Source organism: Oryzias latipes, chromosome 14, assembly GCF_053564925.1.
Source record: "Oryzias latipes strain Hd-rR chromosome 14, Olatipes_Hd-rR_3.1".
Classification (NCBI taxonomy): Eukaryota; Metazoa; Chordata; class Actinopteri; order Beloniformes; family Adrianichthyidae; genus Oryzias; species Oryzias latipes.
The window spans coordinates 5472078-5485701 of record NC_136250.1 but is presented as its reverse complement, the minus strand read 5'-3'; the positions used below and the strand labels follow the sequence as shown (position 1 = coordinate 5485701).

The window sequence follows — 13624 nt, the reverse complement described above, 5'->3', positions numbered from 1 at the left end:
GGGGTTTCTCATTGTTGGATTGTGATGGAATTTAAATATGAGACGCAGGTTTTCTTGATTTGAAAGAAAATGGAACAACCCAAAGATCAGTATGTCGGGATTATAAATCCTAACTGAGAAGCAAAAATTGATTTGAGTTATTGTATTGTATCATAACACCTGCAGTCTGTGTTTTTATAAATATTTACTTAATGTATGGAGTCCACAATATTTCAATTTGACGTACTTTTTTCTTTATTCATTACTTTTTCTTTCTTTATTACAAAAAGTCGAACTGTCGCATTAAGAAGTCTTGTTCTTCATGGTCTCATTTATCTGCCACTGTTTGGACAATGATAAAACACAAACAAATCAGGCACTTGTTTCTATTTTACTGTTAGTAAAACAGAAAACTACAACTGTGCTTTCGAGAAGCTATAGCTGTACTTTTACTAAAATGGCATTAATAAATAAGGGCACACTTTTTATAATGTTTTTGTGTTAACTCGGTGACCTTAAGACAAAAAGAAAATAGGAAAACTCAGTGTTGCCTTATACTGTTAGCTACTTGTAAGACAATCGCCACTGTAGTGTGTCACTATATACTAGGGATGTAAAGGATACAGGATACATAAAGAAAAATCAATCTAGTTTTGAGAATTACACAACAGACAAAAACATGTTGTTAAAAAGGTAGGAAATGGATCAGGAAATAAGTAATTGATTTCTGGCAAACTGTCAGTTTCTCTTCCTGTTTTGCTCTCTTCTGTCTGCCTTTTTATGAACATAAACATGCAAACACATAGACGCCCAATCACAAGCTTGCTTCTACCAAGTTGGGTCAATTACAATTGGCAGAAGGGGAAGCACATTGAGGCATGTGCGTTGTGTGCACTAAACATATAAACCTTTTTTTTAAAAGCACTTCAAACAATCCCTGAATAAAATAATATGGGACACTTTGTTTGAACAAAATGGTCTAAAGCTACATACACAACAGGTATTTGAAATAGTTTTTACACTGGACACTCCTTTTTCTTTTTCTACTGTTTACTGACACACGTCTGCCACCTACAGATGGAAGAGGCTTAGTGTGAAATGTTGAAGCTGTGCAAATGTTGTGATTCTGACAGAAAACCAAAACGGTCGGCTTCATTTCTAGTGTCCTTACAATGGCGGATATGGATTACCATCATGTCAGGAGAGTGGCCTTGGTTTATCTTTATTTGAAAAACAAACACATCATCTTGAGGCTCGTCACAGTGTCTGCGTTCACCAAATCCATACGTCACTAACAAATCCGAGTCCCCGACTGCTTTTACTGGCCATGCGTTTTGTACGTAGAGCCCGAAAACGGCTGTATAAAATTGCGTAACTATGCATGAACATGAACGTTTTGAACGTGGAACCTCAAAAACGTGTGTTCAGACCTTTCATTGGAGGTGACCGCTTGAATGTGCGTTGCTGACGGCTTTGTCGACATAGTTTGAACGACCCAAAATGCTAGGATTCTATGTTTGAGGCTGTAATGTCCATACACAACAATTTTTTATTGAAAAACATTTTTTCTATAGTTTCAAATTCCCAATATATATTATTTATCTAGATTGTATCCATTTAGGTCAAAGAATTAGGCTATATCGTATTACCACTAAGTTAGTTGAATCTTTTATGTATCAATACCATGACCATGTATGGCATATCAAATCATGTGAGGCAAAGATACACAATCCTGTCCTGTTTACCTGTATCCTGTTACATGGAATGCTCTTGCATCTGTTTGCATGGGTCATGCTGAACCTCTGTCACATGTAACCCCTAATGGTCACTTGTAGAAGACAGAAAAGTTGGCCATGTTTAAAAAAAACCTCAGCCAGTTCGGATCCTCCTCGCTGAGTTTAACCACAGCAGAGTGTGTGTGTCTTTGTTGGAGTAGCAGTAGCAGCAGGGGGCTTGGAGAGGGTTAAGGGGAGTGGAGTGTGTGCTTTGTGTGCATGCATGTGTGTGTGTGGGGAATGCAGAACCCCTGGCAGAGCGCTGGATGGCCATGTGTTCCCGAGCAGCCTGCCCGCCTGGAGCCCAGAAGCGGATTCAGGCAGGAAATGAGCAGGCTACGCACACACTTAACGCTCACACACGCTGACAAACGCACACCTCATTGGAGCCAGCGGACAGACACACAGAAGAAGTGAACAGAGTGAAAGCACACTCTTTCCTCAGTTAAAGTCCGTTCGTCTGCTTCTCTTTTTTAAGGGAAACTTTACACTTACATGCTTGGGACCACAGAAAGAAAAGAAAAGAACTTTTTGATCTGGGATTTGTTAAATGAGGATCCATTCCTGCTTTTTGTGGATAATATGCTGGAAATCAGAAGCAAATCAAAGAAGAGGACCCCCTGTAATCCTATTTTTGGTTAGTACCTTTAAAGCTTTTCTTTCCGTTTTGCCTTTAAGGCAACCTGCGATGTGATCCTGAACACTTAAAGTAAGGAAGAATCTTTATGAACTTACCCGCTCTTTCTTTGCAAGTCCAGCATGCTTCATTTCCTGCCTGCCATCATTCAAACAACTGGGGTAGCCAGGAATTCCCTCAGGCACTGTGGCAGAGTAAGCTGGAACTGCTGGACCTCTTAACTCTGAAAACATTGCCCAGACTCCTGTGGGCTCTCATTCTTTATCTGAGCTGATTATCTTAAAGAGAATTCTCTTTCTTCCCCCTTTTTCTTTTGCATTACAAACTACCTTAAATACAACCGAAGGGCAAAAAGTTGTGTGCTAGTAGCTAGCAACGTTGCATTCCAGAACATGCCATTAAACTTTATCTGCACTGTTTTATATGCAGAGGTGCAAATATATTCATAAATCAATTGAATGAAAGCAAAATTTGTTTGTTTTTTAGCTTCACAAAAATTTTAAAGCTCTGACAAAATTTACTAAATTCTATCAGATTTTTCTCTTTTTTTTTTTTTTCAGAACACCATTTCCTCATAAGTACAGATAAAAACAAGATAGTCTGATGTGTTAGGCCTGAAAACAAATCCACTTCAGTCGTTTGTGACTGGTTATCTGTCTTCATGCTATCTTAGAGCCTCTGTGGACTGAAGTTGAGCAGCAGCTGTTGATGGTGGCGTCTCTCAAACAAACTGTGGCCTCTCCGGGTGACCCCTTACATCATTCCTTAATATCTGTGTGGCAGTTCTGCGTGCGTGCTGGTGGTCTGCTGAAGAATACAGGCTGTGGGCCAGCATGGTCAGTGTGAGCCAACCAAGCATTAAACCAGCCAAGAGAGCAGGAAAAATAGTCATGTGTACCCTCAGTGTCTGTGTGCTGGACTGTGGTTTGTGGGTTTCTTTTCCTGCTGGTCCCTATTACCATGGAGACATTAGAGCCAAGCTGGAATAAAGTCCTGCTTTGGTTGGGTTTTTAAGCTTCATTATTTTCTTACATATTGCTCGTAAATTACAGTGGTTGCTAGTCTTTGATGGGTGTTTTTGACTAAATCGCATTCAATTCAGAATTTTTACAAAGGATATATTTCTGAATTTTTATTTAAAATGTTTATTTATAAGATATGTTGGGATTTTAGCTGTTTACTAATATACAAACCCAAATAAAAACAAGTTTTAAGGATAAAGGAAGTGATTGATATTGTTTTACTCTTTTTGTACATTTCTAATCTGTAAGGAGCGGCTGCAAAAACGAGAGATTGCAATCTCTCTGTCCGCAGGGCATCTAAAATCCCTGTGGGTTAATATAGTCGCTGTGATATGTTTGGCACAAATGTGTATATATATATATATATATATATATATATATATATATATATATATATATATATATATATTTCCTTGTCTGTCTGTGTTTTAGCGGTTTAAAATAACCACCTCAGGGGGGGAGCATGTTTGTGTGTGGTCGTCTTCTCTGTCGGCTGTCATGCTTTATTGCCCCGGCTGCAGCAGCTGTCATTGGATCGGGGTCGAGCATTTTTCCCTCTCTGCCAGGAGCTTGTTTCTTCAAGTACATGGTGGAAAGAAATCATTACCTGCTGCCATCTCCAGCACACACTTACGTGAGAGGAGGTGCTTCTTCCTTAAAGAAAAGAAAGATTTATTTGAAAGTCTCCTTTCTCAACCAGTCAGGTATTGCTGGAAGAGCAGTTACCTATAGATTTTTGACGTTCCCAGAAGCTATTAAAGAATAAGAAGTAAAAATATTTGGGAATTAAAATGTAGCTGTGTAGCAGTCTCAAACTGTTCACCTTTCTCTCTGTTGTTGTTTTTTTCTGAAAAGTTGCAGAAAATACATAAAATCCTGCAGGACAAGATTTAATATTATTATCTTATTTATGAGATTTTCAATGTTGTAATATATAAACGAGGAGGAGACATAAGTGTATAATCCTTGAATTATTCCTCTGTTAATTTACAAAGAGAACATTTGATTTCAGATTACACAACAGATGAACAAAAAAAACAGGTTTTTCTGATCGTAAGAAAACGTTTTCAGGATAGGACTTGTGCCATAAGAGTTTTTTGTTTTGTTGTAAAAATTAAATGTCACGCCTGCACATGTTTGATCATCTATTTTGCTGGGGCAAGTTTTTCCAAGTACTTTTTTTTGTTTACTTTATTGTGACAGCTTTAGTCTGGATGGATAATTGAGAGATGCTGCTTCATGACCACATCTGTTAAAGTTCCACTCCGATCATCTTTTGACCTAATCTCCAAGTGTTCCCAGTGGCTTTTCAGTTATGATTATACCAGTGTCATTTTCTAGGACATCGTTTCTGCAGAGCGCCAGTAGTTCATTAATTTGATTTGATCTAAAAAATTTGGTTCTGAGTTTTGGGTGGGCCTGTTGGCGTGGAGTAACCCCACCCCCCTTTCCCTCGCCATTGCGGAGTTTGTGACTCGCCCAGCGTATATTTTTTTGTCTGCTCCTGATTCACAACAATTTGAATAAAGACATGCTCAGAAATGCTATTTTTAACCTCAATTTTCTAAATGAATGTCCTCCATCATGAGAAAAAAGCCACAATTGAATCCGCTCAGAGACATTAGTTCTATTGTTGCTTGGCTGTTTGTCAGAAAGTTTTCTTTTAATGAGTTTGTGAAACGTTTACTGAGTGGTGAAGCCCAGCCTTGAGCTCATGTTGTCTTGTGGTCTGCGAGGTTTGTCTCGTTTGTATGGAAGTTTTTCTGGAGCATGATTAAAAATAAAAGTCAACACCAGAAATACTTTTTCATTTTCAAAATGAAAAAGTATCAAATGACTCAAAATTAAAATGAAAAAGCAATCCGTCAAACCGCTTTTTCTTTTTCTTCTTCTTCTTCAACATAGCTTATTCTGTCACTTAATTAAAATAATGAAAATGGTACTTGACATTTCATTTTTAAAAGATTCTCTAGTAAATTTGTAGCAAAATTCATTTAGAAATGTTTAATTTGACAGTTAATATGGATTAACAGAAATGCTTTTTTATTTTCACAATGTAACTGCATCAAATGACTCAAAAATAAAATTTAATGTCACTCCTTTAAAATGCTTTTTCATTTTCTTCTTTAACATCGCTCATTCTGTGACGTCATTAAAGTGAAAATGCAAAGAGGGGATTACATTTGCGTTTTCACATACACCCCGCAAAAAAGTGGAGCAAAACTCAATACCAGTAAGCATTTCCAGGGGGGGAGGGGGGGGGGGCAGGGCGGATTGCTTTTTCTTTTTAATTTTGAGTCAACAAATGCAGCTTCATTTAGAAAATGAAAAAGCCTTTCTGGTTTTGACTTTTATTTTTAATTATGCTACAGGAATTCTTCCATAAGTTTGCACTTAGAAACACAGATTTACATCAGCAAACAGCAGACAGGTAGGTGTCACGTTTCACTTTAGTCAGAACAGCAGCTGTTGTGAGCACTCAAACACCCACAGTTGACTTTAGTTGTTTTTTTTTTGTACTATTTTTTTCTTTTCTTTTAGGGACTTCATTCAGTTAAAGATAAGCTGCTTTTGTATTGAACATATGTGTTGTGTAGTAAAGAGTCTGGAAATTTCAGTTCTGCTAAAGCTCCATTATTGGTAGGAAATTGCGTTTCTCTGTTGTTCCTCTTCGACATCCTGTCCTGCCACTCTCCACACAAATGATCCGACTGAAGTGACAGGCTTGGCAGGCTCTCTGAGGCTCTGACGGGGACCAGGCGTCCCGCCTCAGTGGAGTGCGGCGTGATCTCAAGAGTCAGGCTGACCTCCAGGCAAACGGCAGTGAGGGCTCAGAGACCAGCTGACTGCATTTCATTCTGTACTGAACTGAGCAGGCTCTTTATATGCTCTGAATGGATGTGGTAAGAACCTGCAGAGGACATAAAGAAAAATCCATTTTAACTTTAAATGTGATTTAAAACTTTTTAATGCTGTTAAGAGATTTCGGCTGTTAGGTCTTGAGTTTATGTAGCAAAAGTCCTCCTCACTAGAGGAATCCAAGTAAATCCAGCCTCTGTATTAGTGTACTGTGCAGGTGATAGTAGTTTCAAATCTACAAAAGAGCAAAAAACGTTGAAAACTGCAGAAAAATTAATAAAAAAACGTTGAAGCGGGGTAAGGAACAATCAGAAATCTGCTTCATGTTATAGAGAACCAAAGGGAACAAATTGAAATGAATGAACACAACATTAATTGATTAAATAAATGTCATGAAATCATTAAAATTTAAATAAAATAAAAACATGTCATTAAATGTGTCAATAATTAATTAAAATAACAATTGATTTCATGTAAAAAAATACATTTAATTGCTCAATGGTCTGGTGTTGCAGCATTCCATGAATTATTACCATCTGTCAAACTCACCAGTCAAAGGTCAGTGGGCGGGGCTAATTCAAATCCAATAAACAGTGTTATTTTGACATCTGGGGGGGTAGTGGTTAGCGCTCTTGCCTCACAGCAAGCAATGCTAAATGGCATATACTTACAAAGCGCTTTCCACCTTCCTTGAAGCCCCAGAGTTCCTTGCAGTCAAATTCATACACGTTCACACACTGATGGCGGCTCCGCTACCAAATACTGACGCTAACCTTCCACCAGAGGCAAGGTGGGGTTCGATGTCTTGCTCAAGGGCACTTCGACACATGGGCGGGCAAGGGGGTAATCTAACCGGCAATCAGAGGTCAACGGCCCTACTACACCACCACGACCGCCTGCGTTCAAGACTCGTCTGGAGTTTGTATGCTCTCCCTTTGCGTGTGTGGGTTTCTGCGGGACTTCCTCCCTCAGTCCAAAAATTGATTACTCTAAATTGTGCCCAGGTGTGAATGTGAGTGTGTATTGGGTGTGTGATTGTGGCCCTGCGACGGGTTGGTGACCTTGTCCACCCGTGACCACCAACCCGCGTTTGCCCACCAGTAACCGGGTAAGGCTCCGGGGGCCTTTTATTTTATTGATTTCATGACACATTTTATACATTAATTAATATTTTATTAGTTTACTCCAGTTTTTCATTTTTGGTCCTTCACAGTTAAAAACCTCTTGGCCTATTGTCAAGCTTTATTCAAATATAATATATTATCAAATATAATATTTTTTAAGGATTTTTTTTTATGTTTACAGAATGTCAAAAGTTAATTAGAAATGAGTCTCTTAGATGTTGGTGGGACTGTTAGCACAGAGCAACCCCGCCCTGTTTACCAGTGGCTAACCCATTGTATTTTCCATGTCCCAAGTAGAGCTGTGACGGTGTGGGATTTTTGATCACCGCGGTGATAAACCAGCAGGGGGCGCGGTGGCGCGGTAACCGCAGCCCCCCCCCCCCCAAAAAACAAACAAACAAACAAACAAACAAAAAAACACACAAAATAATAATCATATTATATAATATATATATATATATATATATATATATATATATATATATATATATATATATATATATATATATATATATATATATATATATATATATTAGGCCTGCACAATATACCACAAATTTATCGTTATCGTGACATCAAGCTGTGCAATATGCATACCGCAAAAGACGGCGAAAATCGCAATAAATGGTTACCTTGACCCTTGTGCTATCCTAGGCACTTTAACATTGGGAGTTGGGTCATCTAGACCCACTAGACAGTGCTCTGAACCTTTTTTCTTCAATGATTTGTGATCTTCACTGGTGTCCATGGATTACATGAAATCTTTCCACCTTTATCCACCTTTGTCATGGTAGGGAGGACACGTCAATGTAAGGGTGGGGTCATCTAAGATAGCACAAGGGTTAAATGTGCTAAAACAAACTCATGGCAGCTTGAAATATTGAATAAATGAAATAAATCCCTTTATGCATTTAACCAATCGGAAGGACCCGTTTACGTTGTTGATCAATCAGATGAGCCCTTTTAAGTTTGATGTTTGCCTCCTACGTCGACAAGGGTCATTTGGAGTATAATTTTTAAACTGTTGCAGTGAAATGGAAATGATGTTTTTGGTTGGTTTGATATTTATTTATATACCGCAAATTATATCGTTATCGCAATATTAATCACCAATATCGCATATCGCGAGTTTTCCTCATATCGTGCAGCCCTAATATATATATATATATTTTATATATTTTTTTATATTATTATCTGTCAAACTCACCAGTCAAAGGTCAGTGGGCGGGGCTAATTCAAATCCAACTATATAGGTGTTGTAGAATGACTGCGTGTGTGTGTGTGTGTGTGTCAGCGCGCTGCGTGTGTAGGAAGGAGTGCACACAAGTGTGTTGGGGGTGCGTGTTGATTCTTCTGCAGTGGACCGCTCTCTAGCTGCATGCGAGGCTTCCCCTGTGCTCTCTGTTACAGACATCTTCTCAGAATATTATTTATTGCCCAGTAATAAACAGACTGCAGACACTGTCACCTTTCTGGTAGCCATGAAGCCTTGACCCTTGTGCTATCCTAGGCACTTTAACATTGGGAGTTTGGTCATCTAGACCCACTAGACAGTGCTCTGAACCTTTTTTCTTCAATGATTTGTGATCTTCACTGGTGTCCATGGATTACATGAAATCTTTCCACCTTTATCCACCTTTGTCATGGTAGGGAGAACACGTCAATGTAAGGGGTAAGGTCATCTAAGACAGCACAAGGGTTAAAAGTCAATTTTAAGCTTGGGAATTAAGAATTATAAATTTAAAAGTTCAGCAAATGTTTAAGTCAAAACATGTTTAAACACAGCATTTCTATAAACACTTCTCAATAGTTTGTAGAATAATTGATTTGGCATCTGAATCGGGCTAAACTGGACCTACACCCCCACATTTAATCCTCCTCTATTGTGAAACACCAAACCCTGGTTTTCCTGAGAGGCTTAAAGTGAGGAGGCTGACCCTTCTTACAGTTTGCATTGATGTTTGTTAGAAATCAGGATGAAGTGAGATAAAAGTTCTCCTTTTTTGACTCACAGGAAGACTAGCAGCAAGAAGCAAAGGGAGGATGAAAGGGAATCCCAAATGAGATATGAGAGGTGAAATAAACAGCAAAGAAAGACTTTAAAGGAAAAATCCAATTTGAAGGAGAATTAATGTGGAAGCAAAAGAAAATGGCGGAGAAATAAAAACCTTTTAAACGCTGGCACAGGATAGACCAATAAAAATTAACAGTAAAAATAAACACTAGGAGAAGATGAAACGAAAGACTGGAGGTGAAGAACAGAAGGAATGAAAGGAAGCAGAAGGATGTGAGCCAGAGGGTAGAAACGTCTTTAAAGCATCACAGAAGCTTCCAGCGGAACAACAGTAACAGTTGATCTGTTCCCAGCTCTCCACGCTTCCACCATTAAAACCAGCAGCTTCACCAATCCTTGAACAGTGCTGAGTAAGCTCTACATGCCACGCAGAGGAAGACATGTCGGCAGCCCAATCTGTTCTCAGTTCACCACTTTCTCTGATTGAACTGTGCAGACACACCAGCCTTCACACACTTGTTAGGCTTGTGAGAAATGCAGACATGTGAATATGTGCTGAATACACAACTGCTTACAACAGGAGGGAATTTTTCAATGCTGTGTCAAGAATTATTAAAAAAAAAAGGTTTGACTTTGAAAATTGAAACATCTTTTTTTGTCTCGTCATTTTCTGTTGGGAGCAGAAAGTGAAAGGCAACAAATGCAGCATTACTGAAGTCGTGGGTGGTCAAAGATGGAGGGGCTTGATTACACAGATGAGGATCTGTGATGCTGTGACTCTTTGTGAATGCTTAGAGGGTTGTGGTCTTGAAGTGAAAGTAACCTTTAACACGCTAAAGAAACACCTGAACATACAAACAAACCTCCTCTCCTTACCTGTCGGCGTCACAGATATTTTTTTCCACATTTTTATTTTGTTCTCTTGCATTCAATTACAGTATTTATGCCTATTTTTTGTAGTTCTGGAGAGCTTAAATTGATTTGATGTCTTAGAATATTAGCTGGAAATTCTTAATTTGATGAAATATTTTTAGGAGCAGACTTCCACTATTTGAGAAGAAGAATCATTTCCCTTTCATAATCTTCTATCTTTCCACATTCACGCACACAGTGCAAATTTTCAACACATTTTGTTTTGTGTCGTTGTTATTTTCCGTTTTTCTTTCGTCTTCTCTGACTCCCTGGTTAGTTTTTCATCCTAGAGTGCTGAGACAGCTTGAATGCCAAAAGCCATGTCACAAAAGTGCTGACCATGTGTCCAATTAAAAGATAAACAAAAAAAAAGCTTTCAACTTGAAGTGATGGATATAGATGCTCTGGTGTGCAGTAAAAGGTTTATGGAGGTAACACCCTGGCAAACAAGGTAGAGTGTTTCAGAAATTAACTTAATGCTCTTGAGGACAGAACGAGTTTGACTGCTTGATTAGAAGAGCCTCTAAAAGTCAGAATTTCTTTTCCAATACATTATCAGCTTTCACTTAAAGAATTGTTTGACACCTTTTAACAGGGTGGACAAAAGCGGCAGATAAGTTTAGTTACTGCCCTTGTGGGTGGATATGGGCTGTCTGCGGGCAAAAAAGGGGCAAACCTATTCAGGGCACACAGGTGGTCCACATTAAATACCAAGATCATAGCCTGCTCAGAGAGCCCACAGAGCGAAGATGTTACTGCACATTTTTCTACAGGCATGCTGCATGCCACAGGTTGTGATTAAACACTTATGTGACATGTAAGGGTGAAGTAGATGAGACGCAGGCGTGTCGTACGGATCATTCATTATTCAACCCTCCCAAATCCTGCGTAATGCACAAGGGGCCCATTAGCACCATTCACTTGTTGAGTGCGTGCTCTTTGCGTGCAGACTGACTGAAATTGAAAATAAGGCAATTTGTGTGGGCATCCTACGGGCTCTTGCGTATTATGTGTGTAGTGTTTGTAAGGGGCCAGTACTTGCATCTTACTAACGACTAGAGCATCCCCTGTTTTTCTTAAGTGCTTGCAATTTCCAGTAGCCCTACATCGGAATATAAGTATATTATGACACACGGACAACAATGGTACGTTCCATTTTCATGACATCCCTTATGGTGGTCATAGAAGCATCAAGAAAACTGCAAGACACACTTTAATATGTGGCCTCTCCTCTCTACGGCTCTCCATGTTCCCGGACAACCCAACAGGTGCACGGGACTAATGCTTCAGTTCCTTTAATTTATTTAGACAGGTGTCTGTTCTTCCTGAGCTGAAGGACATTCAGTTACTAGTCAGTCGCCTACAGACTTACAGGGTCTAGCTGCATTCAAAGCAAAGCCACACAAAGTTTGGTCTATTGCTATCATCCATGTTTGCCATGTTTGGTCATTTGTGATAGAATGCATCCCTCTCTGCTGTCGATTATCACCTCATCCTTGTGTACTGATTATTGTGTGTCTGTGTGTGCGGTTCACAGTTTTGGCAAGCAGTTGGGGGGCAGACGTGGCTGTGAATGCATCACTTTGGAACCATCAGAAATGATTGTGGTGAGTATAGATGCTTTCTATATCATGTTTTTTCCTTACTTCGCCTTTGGTCACACTGATCTCTTTGGTTAAATTGAACAGAAGCCCAAAAAACAATATTTCTATACACAGAGAAAAAAAGATAAAGTGTTGTCATCAAACTATAGAAAAACTTGATTTATTTCAATGTAATTGCTCATTTTATCTTGATGGTTGTGAATGTAGAACAATAACACAAATATTTACCTTGTGTGCCCCGCTCTCTGGCATGCGTCCACTGGGAGTAGGCAGCTTGTTTCCCGGACGCCATTTTAGTTAAATGAAATGAAGCATAAAGTGTCACTAGGACTATTTTATACATTGACCTTAAAAGGGGTCACATGTACGCACCTAAGCTTGTTTGAGATCCTCATTATTCTAAATTGCACATGATTTAGTCAATTCTTGTGTTCGTAGGTTGTCTGTTTTTCTTCAACCAACACAAGAAAGAAAGTGAAATGGAGAAAACAAAGGCGATAAAAATACCAGGATCCAGTAAAAAGCAGTTGAAGGGAAATTGATTTGAGGAAGACGATATGACTCAAAGTTAGAAAAGCAAAGAGTTCATTATTTAAAACGAGTTTCAGCTATTCTTTATAAAGGAATCCCAAGAAATAGATAAAAATTAAAAGATTAAAATGATTGTTTAAACCTATGTGTAGTCTTAAATATAACTTCTTCTTTTTTTAAGTACCGGTAGTAGGGAGTTAGTGAAACATAAGAGCTTATCTGACCTGTGAGCGAATCCAAAGGCAGCCAAGTCCCTCTCAGCCTCTACACCAACATCAGATCATAACTTAGTAGTAAAACAGAAAATTGTTATGTAAGAGTGAGGTGCTCTTTCAGCCAAGCACTTCATCTTAAACTGTCTCTTCGGGTCTATTTTTGGGATGTTTGCTACAGTAAAAGAGGCAGTGTTGACAGTCCCAAAGATAAGTTTGTGCCATGCTTTGTGAACCAACGTTTTGGAACAGCGAAATCAACTTAGAGGAGGGGAGAGAAAAAAGAGGAAGGAAACCATTTATTCATCCTGTATAATAAAGAACAAAATGTTTGGTTGCTGAGGGAAACAGTCTTTTTAAATGAAGCTTGCCTCTACTGTGTGTGGGTCATTTATTTAGGGAGGAGGGTGTATTTTCCTCTCTTATTTGGGGAAGAAAAGTTACTTAAATGAATACAATAATCAGAGCCCGGGAGCAGACTTATTTTTCCAACACAGTGATAACGTCTCTTTAACACCAAGCAAGGACATTTTTAAAGAGGATGTTTTCAACATATCCTCATATTGTTCATCCACATCGTCTGTGGCGCTTCCTCAAGCTTTTGCACAAACAGGACTGGGTGCATTTTGAGCTGTTGTAATTGGAGTGATTAACAAGAACACATTTCATTGAGACACCTTTTTTTATTATTAAAAAAAACCTTATTACTTGAGAAAAACAAAACAAGGACATTAGTGTTTGTTTGACTTATCTAAGGCTCTGGGACTATTAGCTGACAGAGTCGGCTGTATATTTGGAGCATCTGTACACTCTATGTTTAATATTTTATTTTCTTTAAAATGCATAAATCCCCATTTTCTTTTCCATTTTCATATTTAAACGTTACTTTTAATCCAGAGTTTAGCCATGTGGAGTTGTATTTTTCAGAGATTAAGTGCCTTTATGGAAGATAACT

At 38.7% G+C, this 13624-nt stretch overlaps 1 protein-coding gene across 23 annotated transcripts in view; it reads left to right on the top strand.

Annotated features, from left to right (window-relative positions):
* Window positions 1-13624, top strand: part of rapgef6 (Rap guanine nucleotide exchange factor (GEF) 6) — a 122642-nt gene that overhangs the window by 31887 nt on the left and 77131 nt on the right. For 20 of the 23 annotated variants that reach the window (XR_013647522.1, XR_013647521.1, XM_078930952.1 and 17 more), the window contains exon 5: window positions 11860-11929. Coding sequence is in view for 21 of the 23 variants with exons in the window: in XM_078930952.1 (XP_078787078.1) it covers window positions 11860-11929 (70 nt within the window). In the remaining 2 variants the exon portion in view is untranslated. Of the gene's footprint in view, window positions 1-2083; window positions 2392-11859; window positions 11930-13624 lie in introns of those variants that run through there. The other 3 variants (XM_078930957.1, XM_078930956.1, XM_078930955.1) reach the window with 1 other exon arrangement.